The sequence below is a fragment of the Lathyrus oleraceus genome, chromosome 1 (genome assembly GCF_024323335.1).
Source record: "Lathyrus oleraceus cultivar Zhongwan6 chromosome 1, CAAS_Psat_ZW6_1.0, whole genome shotgun sequence".
NCBI lineage: Eukaryota > Viridiplantae > Streptophyta > Magnoliopsida > Fabales > Fabaceae > Lathyrus > Lathyrus oleraceus.
Genome location: NC_066579.1, coordinates 233,053,021 through 233,066,002, shown reverse-complemented (window position 1 = coordinate 233,066,002; position 12,982 = coordinate 233,053,021). Strand labels below are relative to the sequence as shown.

The window sequence follows — 12,982 nt, the reverse complement described above, 5'->3', positions numbered from 1 at the left end:
CTGCATTTTTGGAAATATATGTTAAAACCACATGTTTATCATGCATTTTAATAGAATTTTGGGGGAAAATCGATAAAAATGCATATATTTATTTTCTGTTATTTTTAAAAAACCAGTAAAAATGTATGCATTTTCTGGATTTTATGAAATGACCATAAAATGCATGCAATTTTTATCGGATTTTTTTGAAAAAATTCAAAAAAAAGTATGCATTTTTATTGATTTTTTCAAATAAATACAATAGATTAAGTTATTTTATTTTATTTTTTAATAAAGACCAGAGTATCAGATGACACGATTACTTCTTAACAACGTAATAGAGTTAAAGTTGTTGTGAGAGGTCGAGCGAGGCGAGATGTCGTAGAGGACTTGCATCTTCGGACGAGGATAGTAGCCCCGACCAATTTGGCAGATCAGTTTTGTCCATCCCACATTATCCGATGTAGAGTATCTAGACCTGCTTTTGCATGAGCGACCGATGATGATAATGAAGAGCCAGTTAATGTTAAGGCAGCAGTTCATAATGACATACAAATGGTAGTAGAGACAAAGGTGACACATCCTTCTGAGATGAAAGAGGTGCTCCATCATTATGAGGCGGAACTACAACATAATGATATAGAGGTTACTCCTCAGATTGTAAGATATTTTTCTTAACAACACATGACTCTTATTTATACCACTTTTGATTTATTCTGGACCAAACAAAACGGTTGGTATAATCACATCCGTACAAAACTATCGGCAAAATCTCAATCGTTCAATTAACACTACCGAATTTTTACCTGACCCACTAAAAATCAAGTAATTCAAAGTTGATTTGAAGGTAAAAAAACTGCCATTTTAAAATAACCAAGTTGTGCAATAAGATACCGGTTTTTGAAATATTCGGTACACCAAATTTTTCAGATACACTGCTGAATTTGATTTGTATCGTTTTTTTTTCAGACTTAATGATAAAATTTTGACAAGAGTAACATGTTTATTATGGAAATAAGGGGGCGTGCCAAGTGTCAAAGTATAAGTAGGAGGGTGCCATGATAAAATCTCCACAATATACCATGTTGAAGTGTAAACGCTGAAGAGTTATAGCAAGAAAGAGAAAGCCAAAAATATGGGGTTGGCTTAACTAGTTCAATTATTTGTTATATCTATTACAGGCAAAATTTAGAGAATTATGATGAGAAATGCGATCCTTAAGGTAACTAAACAAATTCCGCAAGTAAAAAGAAATTGTCTACCAAAGCCTGCTATATCAACCATCATATCCGGTAGATGTAAAAATGGCGCAATTAAAAAGACTTGCCGTTTATCAAGCTCTGCTAAAGAAATTGGCAACTAAGTTGGTCTTTGCCTATCTGTATCTGTATAGTTTATAAAATCCAATTTGCTACTTTAGTATTAGGTTGTTTTCTCTTTGTGATTGCTTCCCTTTTTAGCCTTCCCTCTGCATTTGGTGGTTGAAAGCAACATGCTGTCTTCTTTTGCAACAATGTTGGTGCATCTAGCAACATTACAAGATTCCCATGCTTCATGGTTCCCAGAAAGTTCAGAGTCAAGGGAAATAACCAATTTCACATGATCTGACGAGACAGCTTCTTCCCATCCTGCATCAAAATTGCTTCTATTAGGAAAAACAAATTAAAGATCAAGCCAAATAGGTACAAGCAAGTAGTAACAATGCTTACTTTGTGCAAGAAACTCTCTAGCATCCTGAATCGAAAACTTTAACTTTACTGGATCTACTCTACTCTCTGTATTGGAAACTTTGTTTTCAAAACCACTTCCATCACTACAAATCCTTGACAAGTTCTGACAAACTTCATTTCTATTAACTTCATCTTCCATCCCACCACTTTGAACTGGAAATGGATCTTCTTTAGTTTCAAATCGACTAACTGCGGTGGAAGGCTTAACCATTGACTGATTATTTTCAGTGGCACGTAAATTAGGTTTCTTTGGTTTATTCTGAGAACTATTCTGCTTCTTCACCATATTCTCAATCAAACACTTTTCTTGAATTGCCACCACATTCTCAATCAAACATTTTTCTTGAGATGCCACCACATTACCCTCTGATTGGCTGCAGTTGGCAAGATTGACAGATATAGATCCTATCAAAACTTCATGATCCTTTACAAGGTCTGGTTCAGTCTTTGTTACGGTTTTTAAAAGCATCCTGTCAATTTCGGGTTTTGGGTTTCCATGCCATGCTTTACCAGCATTAGATGTACCATCTGCCTTCTGACCATGGCGGGTTCCATATTTCTGAATGACTTCAGGATTTGAAATTGGAGGATTCTTGTTTGTAAGCTGATCACTGGCAGTGCGATGGGAGAATTTTGGCAGCTGGTGCCATCTTGCAAGATGATCAAGTTCACGTTGTGACTGTCGAATATTCAGATCAGCACCAAAATCATGTCCTGATTGGGTATCCCCATTTTTTCCTTCATTGATGTCAGGGAATTGAAGAGGTACATGTGGAGTGTTCTTTGCAGACTCCACTGGATTTTGAGCTTCAAAATCATATGTATCCAAAGATGTTTCTGTCGGTGATACAGTCTTCATTGTATCGTCAACATTCTCTTTAGTATCTACCTCAAGCTTGTTTCTTTGTTCCTTCGCCTTCTGTTCTTTTTGCCTAAGCTTTTTCTGACGTTTCCTCTTCAAAATCTCAGCTTGTCTATAAATGAAGGGTAAATAAATAAGGCGCTCAACGATAAACAAACGTATCTCATGTACTTTTTCCTAAACAAATGTTCAAGACAAACTTGAAGTATAGTAGCCCAGTTTATTTTATTTATAATAAGAAATGAAACCTAAGAAAATAAAATGAAAATCACTGCAGAAGCATTGTTCGATCTTATTTTAATTTGTGACAAGCTAGAAGTACTATAGGATATGTCAAACTTCTAAACAGACTTTTTTTAAATTTTATTCCAAAATTAGTCTTTTATAGTATTACTCAAACACAACCTGGTATGGTACCTTTTCTGGGCAGCTTCTTCCTCCTCAACCAATTGCTTCTGGCACCTCAGTGCTTCAGCATCCTTGTCAGCAAGCCATGCCTTAACCTAAATGAAAGAAAACTCATTTCATCATAACCATAACTGAAATAACTATTTTGGGAAATCAAGATTTTGGGTTTTTTATGATACAATCAGCATATAAGGTTTTGTAGTTTCTGAGGAAGTTAATCCTTGACATTTGGTTCCATTAGCACCTTCACAGCAAGATCATAATTTCAAATACACCGAAAAAACACATGTTGAATCCATGGGTTAACTATTGAAAGAAGACGGGTTTCAGGGCTGATGCTATAATAGGGATTTGGACTTTATATAGTGTTACTATGTGAAAAGCACCTTATAGATGAAATAATCCATTTGAAGCAAAATTATAAGAAGCAATGTGTTAGTTTGGTTTGGGCCTAAGCCCAAAAAATGTGTTCAATAGAGGAATGAGTTATATTTGCTGATGTGACTAGTTGGTTAGAGGGGAATGATAGTTATATAAAGGATAGGGATAGCAAGAGAGAAGGCATTGAAAATTATTCAGATAGGAACCGTATTGGTTTGGGCAGAGAGAGAACTGTCTCTTCTCTGAGGAGCTTAAGATTATAGGGTTCGTCTTCTGTAATAGTTATTGTTTTTCCATTAATAATACAATTTCTTTTCCTCTTGAATTTGGGTTCCTAACACACTGTATTAAGATAAGAAAAGGCGGGTGAGCTATGTGTGAACAAATTTTGAAGTGAAGAGAAACAATTACCAATATCTGTTCTAGCAAGAAGCTTGTACAAGCCACTATATTTTTCGGTTCAAGACCAATTTTTCCAGCCCCTCCAGGAAAAACACATTTTTGCACTGACACTGTTGTCCCCAATAAAAATGTTCCTTCACTAGCATCATCAAGGATACTGAATAACTCCTGGGAAGGTATAGGAAAACTGGAAGGTTTAGGTTGAACAATGTCCTGCAAACAATTTTGACGTATTGCATTAATATACCAAGTTACACCTGTCAGAAAATTTAACAAGAAAAGCAAATTAATAATCCTGACTATATGCTGCTTACCAATAGGGCAGCACCGGCCCTCAGATAACACGGAAGAAGAAAAAAGAATCCTTGTTTTTGAGTAAGAGTCATCAAAGCATGCAAAATCGAAGACCCTGGAACTTCCTAGAAAGCACAGTCAATGAAGAAAAACAAGATATTAAGATTATCTTATGTAAAACAGGAAAAGCAACAAAAAAAAAAATAATAAGAGCTGAAATGAAGATAGAAACATAATGCTCTATCATAGATCATATCTTAATTAAAATCATTGACCTCTAAGTCTTTCTCAATAGTTTTTCTTAGCCTTCCTCTGCCTAGTAATTGAGCTACCCCTTTGTATTATTAAATCTACATTTCTGCTCCCCACATGTCTAAACAACCAAGTCGGAATTCAACTGTCTTTTCATAATAAGACAATGACTACCCCAAAGCTATCTCTAACGCTCACAACAATACTAGCTTGACTAATACTTCCACACATCTAGTACAACCCTGTCATCTGAACTACACTAAGTTTACTGTCGTGTTGGCATTTTATTTCCAAACACACATACAACAATATTGGTATTTGTATTAGATTTGTAACCTGTACGATAGAACTTTTCTTTTAGCTTAAGCAACACCTTTATATCGCATAAAACACCCGAAGATCTTCTACATTTCATTCTGCCCACTTGAATGATTTACACTTTCCTCTATTTCTACGTTATTTTGAACAAAACCTAAGATATTTAAACCATGTGACTTGTGTAGGGGTGTGCATGGATCATGAACCAAACCAAATTGAACCATATATATGGTTCGGTTTGGTTCTTAAAACCATTTTCATAAAACCAATTTATTTTTTAGAAATCGATTTATAAGTGGATCGATTCGGTTTTAAACCGGTTTTTCAAAAAAAAAAAATAGTTTAAAAAAAACACTTTTAAATCAATTTCTTTAAAACCAATTTTTTATTTTCTTAAAAAAATCAATTTCAAAACCAATTTTATAAAAAAAAATAGTTTTTAAAACTATATTTTTTAAAAATCAATTTTATATCAAAAATAATTTTATTTTCTTTTAACTAACTTTTTTATTTTCACTAATTATAAAACTATTTTATATAAAAAAATATTTATTTTAAAAAATCACTTTAAATTTAACTTTTATAATCACCATAAATAATATCTCGATTAAAAACAATCCCAAAGTATGATGCATTATATAAAAACGGTCATAAAATAAAATAATTATGAATTATATCTCTATAAATCATAATTGTTCATAAAATAAATAATTCATCAAAAAAATTGTTCAAATTTCTAAAATCTCTCATAATTGTTCATAAACAAATTTTATGAGGTTTTAAAATATTTTTTCTTTTAAAATTTAAAAAACATAAAAAAAACAATTTTTTAAGAAAAAAAATAACAAATATTCAGAAAAAAGAAAAAATATATATATAAAAATATTGAAAATAATAAAATTATATTCTGAAAATAAAAAAAATAAAAAAAATCTATTTTTTTTAAAAATATTTTTTTTACTGAAAAAATACAAAATATTTTTGATAAAAAATACAAAATATTTTTGATAAAAAATATCTTTTTTATTTAGAAAAAAATAATAATTTTATTTGAAAAAAATATCAATTTTTTCGAAAAAAAAGTCCAAATATAATATTTTTGGTGAAAAGAAAAAAAAATCTGATTTTTATTTTTAAAATAAATTTTTTATAAAATTTAAAAAAATTTAAAATATAAAATTGATTTATAATGTGATAAAACATGAAAACATACAAATATAAAAATTTAACACATAGTAAAATTTGGATAACCAATAACAAAACCAAATTTTTATAATGGGTACCGGTTTATACTTGGACAACAAAATGGATACCCAAATTTTTATTTAGCATTTGGTTTGGTTTTTTTAAAGTGGATCAATTTGGATACCAATTTGGTTATGGATAACCGGTTTTTTTGCACACCCCTATTTGTGGTATAGTATGATCTCCTAGTTTCACCTCTAAACAAGTTGTGATTTTCCTTTTGCTAAATTGACATTCAATATATTGTCTTCTACTCAAACAAAAGCCATATGCTTCTAAAGCATGTCTTCAAGTCTCTAACCTCTGCTTTATTTTCTTTCTTGTCTGTCCAAAATAGGTTTCATGGTGCTGTCTCTTGAATGTGCTCTGTAAGGACTTCTAAGTCTAATGTAAAATGATATGAGCTTAAAGTTGACCCTTGGTGCAGTCCTATATTATTGGATAGCCATGCATCATTAAAGCTGACTCTTGGTTTAGTCATTTTTACTGTTTATTTAAAAGTAGATTGTGTTAAGATGACTTCACATCTTCCCTCTTCTTGCACTCTTAGGTTTGGGGCTTAACTGAAGCTCACAAAGCCCACTTATAAGGTGAGGGCAGCCCCTTACTTATAACAACTATTTAGGCCATATCACTATTTGTTCCAACTTCAAGTACATGGCACCGCATTTTCAAAGTATTGTTCACTTTGAGTCTTGTATAGTCCTCACGAGTCACAATTGTCTTTGTAAAAAGTGCCTTAGTGGGTAGAGGAGTGTGAGTGTTTATAAACTACCCTTAGCCTCAATTCTCAAGCAATAAGAGACTTTTCGATGAACCGAAACAATAGGCCCCTACTTAGCGCGCCAAAGTTCCGACATCGAGACCTCACAGTTTTGTCATTTGTAAAGGGCGTCTCAGTGGGTTTAGTAGTGCAAGTGTCTATAAACTACCCTTAGCCTCAATTCTCAAAAAATAAGTAACTATTTCTAGTGTACTAGACCAATAGCCCCCCAATCAAGGTTATGCGGCTAAAAGTCTTGTAGCTTAGACCCCTGCTTGGAGCCCCAATGTTCTGACCTCAAGTCTACAAACAACATGCTTAGGAGATATTGTCTGCTTCGAACCTTGTGTATGCCCTCGCCGTTTTACTCCTTTGTAAAAGGTTCCTCGACTGATAGAGGAGTGTCGTTGTTGTTTATAAGCTACCCTCAGCCTCAAATTCCTAAATAATGTGGGACTGTTTGGTGTACGGGAAGTATCCAGCGTAGAACTCTCAACACTACCCCCAAGTCTAGACATACATGGAGTGAAACCTTGGTAGCTTGATAACAAGTAGTCCAATGGGTCTAGAATAGCTCCAACAGTAACTTAGAGTTTGGGTTTGGCCTAACATAGCCCCACAAAACCAACTTGTAAGGTGTAAAGTTCCCAAGCTTTATAAGCTCGTATTAGACACCACCACTAGTCGCTATATGACGGGCTTTTTCCAATAAACCCCTCATGCATACCACACACTACAGGGATTAGTTTGTGGATAATATGGTGGGCAGCCCAACAATATACCTAGGATAGACTTTAATAGCAACTCAAAATTTAGATTAGACCAAACTCAAATTCACAAAAACGGACTTGCAAGGTAAGGAGTGATCAAGCCTTATAAGATCTTATTATACACTATTTATATTTTAAAAGGCCAAAGAAGAGTTTGTAAAACTCACATTCATAATTCAAATTTACATTTGAAAAGGAACCTATCATCTTCCAAACACATCAATGTGGATATTTTGTGTCATAATGAAAAGTAATATGCATACAAGATAATTAAAAAGTAATATAACTTATTTATGTAAGAGCAACAAGATTTTACCTCCAGCATTACATTTTCAAACGGTACAACTTCCTTCGCCTCTTCTACCGAGAGCTATAAAAATTATGAATAAGAACACATCAAAATCACCCGGGTCATTATATATGTAGAATTCACAGTGATGAAATATTACCTTATCCCAATATGCCCCTAAAAGCTCCCTAGTTTTTGAAGTATCCTGAAATTTGTAAACAGCATAAAGAAAAATTGAGGGCAACAAGGAAAAGAAACAAAAAAAGTGTTGTATAGGCATAGCATGAAGAAAATACAAAAGGGTAAATGTATGAACTAAGAGAAACAATATGATAGATATAATTATACTTAAAGGATCAAAAGAAAACCTTATCAATCTTTTTGAATCGGTGATGCACAAGTAAATGTCTTCTATAGTTAAGGGTGGAGCAGAACTCTTGAGAACACTTCTCACATTTATCCGTCGGAACCTTCAGAGGATAGAGCAAAGGCCAACCAGGATATTCTGTATGTACGAAAAATTCCTCTTAAGCTCATAGATGTTTGTTGAAAAGTTAATTGAGGGCTTTTGAAAAGTTGAGATGTAGAAGCTAGTTTTTTCTTATACTAGAAGCTATTGCTTAAAAGAATCATAGTCATTGCAAGATTCTTTTATTATTTCTTTCTAAGTCAAGAGTTATATACACCTATAACAAGCCCAAAAGTGAACTATGATACTGAAAAAGTAAACTCTCAATCCTGTACAGGCCAGCACAAAGGCCGCATTCAATGAAGCATGGACACGATATGAGTATCAGATACGATACGTATCCGATACAGCAATACGTATCCGATATGGCAATACGTATGCGATATGTCACTAATTGAATAATACTGGATACAATACGTTTAAGATACGTATATAAAAATTATAACAAAACAAAATACATAACACAATTTAAAACGCGATAAATTTCAAATATTGGTATTGATAACAAATTATGGAAAATAAAACCAATTTTGAAAAATGGTAACTAACTCCAAAGAATTAATTAGGATATTAAAGAGAATGAGCAGGAATGAAGGGTTACTAAAAGGGGAATGGAGGGTCATTAAAAAGAAGGATTTGATAAAAAAAATAGTCACGTATCTGTATGGAGTATCGGGGGCGTGTCGTCGCCATATCGGAATTTATTTATTTATTTTTAAATAAATAAATTCGGACACTCCTTTGATACGTATCAACGCCGTATCGGTATGCCTCGGATATGATTCGGCAGAGATTTTGACGTATCTGTGCTTCATTGGCGGCATTAGTCTAAATAAATATTTATAGCTCTGCTCAAGGTCTTTCTAATTTGTTTCCGGACGGCTAGACACATTACATGGCTGGTGTACATACTTCAATTCAATTAATGTCCAATGCATACAAATTTATATCAAAAGAATGATTTTGAACATGAACCCCCGAAAACATAAATTTTCAGACCTGAATAAACATTGCTAACACCTTGCGGATCAAAAGCATGAAGAAATGGAATCAACTGTCCTGGGCTGTCGCTGACCCTTGGAAAATAAAAGAAAGGTTCTTTGCCAATTGCTTGTCTGATTATGGTTTCTATTCCGTCTTCTGTTCTCATGACATCTGGAGTGTCAGAGGCTTTGAGTTTTGCAACTGACATCTACTTGAACAAAAGCTCACCAAGCAATTTTACTAGATTCCACTGCATAAAATATAAATTAATACTTGTAAATGGGTCATGTGGAAAGTCGATGAAAACTTTCTTGTTTAAAACATTTGAATTTCAGGTAAACAAGTCAAAGTTGTCAGTAGAAGTTAAAGGGAGGAAAGACAATGCTATTGATTGTTTTCTTTTCTCAAATTATTTACCCCGAAAAAAGGAGACACGGTCCTGCAAATGACTTGATTTAAGCCAGGGAAATAACAGAATAAAACTCCACAAATGTATCTTTACAAACTTACAAAAATGTTGGTAGCACAGTTCTTGTCTGGTCCCTTTTTCTCTCAGAAGACTTGGGCCTCTGGTGAAAAGTTAGAATCTAATGTCAGCATCAAACTACATAGCATAAGAACTAGAATATAATGGTACATCATATCAGATAGTCAATGTGCCATATGCAAAATACGTATGATCTGGTCCCCATTCATCCTCCTACATAGGCACCACACACCATACTTTTATAGCGATTTCTGCTACGCCAAATGTAGGAAATAAATTACAAACAATCAGTTGCAGATATACAGACCGCACTCGTGAATTACCTTAAACATATGGCCAAGGCCTCAACATCTGACCCATTGTTAATGTTGAGTGTGGAACACACATGTCCACTTTAGAATAACTTGAGATTCTTTACAAATCACAAGGACTAAAAACAGGTTAAAATATGATCAAAAGACTTAACAAAAAGATCAGATCATTACTTGTCTAACTTTGACAAGATGAACAAAGGAATGAAGAATGATTTTGAACATGAACCCCCGAAAACATAAATTTTCAGACCTGAATAAACATTGCTAACACCTTGCGGATCAAAAGCATGAAGAAATGGAATCAACTGTCCTGGGCTGTCGCTGACCCTTGGAAAATAAAAGAAAGGTTCATTACTTGTCTAACTTTGACAAGATGAACAAAGGAATGAAGTAGATGTGAACTTTTTTTCCTTCTCTATGTGATAGAAACAATTTATTGTGAAATTAATGCTCCATTATACCCTATACTAAGAACGGCTTCAAATGCAGAACTGTAATTGCCCAGAATCACTAAGTCAGTAAATTTACAATAAGGCAAATTCATCATTTCCCCGATGGACAAGCTGGTTTATGTTTGGAATACGGTTGAAAAACCCTATCGCACGTTTGAGCCCAAGCAGTTATAAATTTCTTTTAGGGCTAACGTATACAATGGGTTTTCATCAGTAAACCAAACAGTGTTGTCGATGGCGGAGAGCCAGAATTCCGCCATACCAGTAGCTTTGCAGCGCCATTATAGCGGATTATGGCAGAAAAACCCGCAATATCGGCCTTGATCAGCATAACCAAGAATTAAGCTACAACTAAGAAAGCTAAACGCATGCATCAACGACAGTAAAACGATCTCACACAATCCAACAAAACTACAATGCATATTCTGAAAGCAGTAAATAATAAAATTGGAATGAAGTGATCTATCAAGTATTAGGCGAGTGATAGTGAATCACATACCTGAGAGAAATGAGGAGAATGAGAATTCTTCGGCAGCGGCGACAAAATGAGAGAAAAATGCTAGAAAAAGATTGTTAGAATAAACTTATAATAAAAATTGTAAGAATGTTCTTCATATTTAAATAAAGAAAATTAAATATTAAAAATATAATGTTTTTGTGAAATGAGTTGTAAAAATAAAATAACAACCTGTCCTAAGCAAAAATAAAATCTTATAATAATAATTAATAACTTTGCGTTTTTTCAATATTTTTTTTAAATGATCTTATTTTGTTTTTTCTAGAACAAAAATTGAATTTCTCTTTTAAATACAATTTAGTTGATAGAAAAATAAAAATATATTTATAAACTATTATATCACTTATTCATATTTAATATAGGACTACGTGTTAATAAATTAATAAATTATTTAATTCAAAAATTAGTTGAAACTCATGCAAAAACGCGGGTATATACGTTGTTTATGATTATTATTATTATTATTATTCAGTTATTAATGGTAATATTATACATGATTAAATTATAATTAAATTAACAATTCATTATTTTTTTATAGTTAAAAACGACAATATATGAAATACAAAAAAATAATATGTATTGTATATAATTTTAAAAAATGATAAATTTAAAGAAAGCAGTAAAAATTCATGGATTTTGTAATGTTGCATACTATTTTTCATATTTAAATATATATTTGTAAATTATCATATCACTTATTCATACTTAACTTGTAGAAATATAAGTTAATAAATTATTTTATTCAAAAATTAGTTGAAACGTGTAAAAACGCGGGTATGAATTATTACGTTGTTTATTATTATTATTATTATTATTATTATTATTATTATTATTATTATTATTATTATTATTATTATTATCTAGTAACTAATGATAATATTATATATAATTAAATTATCATAAAATTAACAATTTATCATTTTTGATAGTTGGAACGTCAATACAAAATAAAAAAATAATATGTATGATATATTTATAATTTTAAAATTTGATAAATTTAAGGAAAGTAGTAAAAGTTCTATGGATTTTGTAGTGTTGCACACTATTTTTCATAGTTGAATATATATCAAGTTCCTAAATCTTTAATCTCCATAAAATCTCAGGAGTTTGTTGATGATGTTTGTGTGATTGACAAATCTATAGGGTTAAAGATCAAGGGTGATTGCTTAAATATGTTCAGTGCATTGTCAAGAGGGAAAGGTGATGGGATTAAGAAAGAGGGATGAGGAGAGGGGGTGGTAAGGGGGGGGGGGGGTGGAGAGAGATAATGGGGTTGAAATGGTGTTTTAAGATATGGTATTTTTAGGGTTGAAAATGGCTGATATGGCACAAAAGAATTCTCATTAGCAGCTTGAGGAGTAAAGTTTGGAGATAAACCCCGGGGATAGGCAGCAACATGCCTACTAGGACCTGACTGGCAGATCGGCTAACTCACCATAGGTTGAATCACAGTATCCACAACAGCATCAGCATAAGTGGTGACAGCAATGGCATCAGTAACTACAACAATAGCAGGATTGACAGCAGAGATAGAGGTAGTAGCCTTCTGAGCTAGAAGGTATTCCATTATGGTGTTCATATTACCTTGGAAGGAGTTCAACTCGCCTCAGAACTGAGCCAAGGTTTCCTTATACATAGCATTCTCTTGTTCCAGATCTGCCATAATTCTCGATTTGTTATCCCTCGTGAAGTACTGGTGTCGATGAGTCGTCATTTTTCTGGCTGGAGAAAGGACAAGGTGGGTTTTTCTAGTTGATAGGCACGAAATGTGGATGCATGAATGCACATGTTGGGGATGGAATGCAAATAATTATGCAACACCCATAGATTCAAAGAATTGATGGTATAATAATTCAAGGTCAAAACTCCGACATATATACAGCAATGCAAAAATGATATGCAATAATATATGTTAACAACACAAAATAATCTGGATAATCTGCGTGTACTGTCCGATGCAGGATCAAAGGTTTGACGTCCATGAGAATAAGTGTATGTAGAGTCTATGGTTTCCTACAGAAAATCCCATATCCCCCTCATAGGTAGGTTCTACTCTTCAAAGGCAA

The 12,982-nt window shown here is 32.9% G+C and overlaps 1 protein-coding gene across 1 annotated transcript; it reads right to left on the bottom strand.

Annotated features, from left to right (window-relative positions):
• Positions 1-1,086: 1,086 nt before the first annotated feature.
• On the bottom strand, positions 1,087-12,483 carry LOC127101254 (uncharacterized). The gene is made up of 12 exons (XM_051038618.1): positions 12,352-12,483; positions 11,088-11,092; positions 10,899-10,958; positions 10,198-10,274; positions 8,062-8,198; positions 7,854-7,898; positions 7,721-7,774; positions 4,077-4,181; positions 3,772-3,975; positions 2,977-3,074; positions 1,689-2,683; positions 1,087-1,607 (listed from the first exon to the last, which is right to left on the bottom strand). Exons 1-12 carry the CDS (start codon positions 12,481-12,483, stop codon positions 1,402-1,404), a joined length of 2,118 nt encoding a protein of 705 aa, XP_050894575.1. The 3' UTR covers positions 1,087-1,401.
• Between the last annotated feature and the right edge of the window lie 499 nt (positions 12,484-12,982).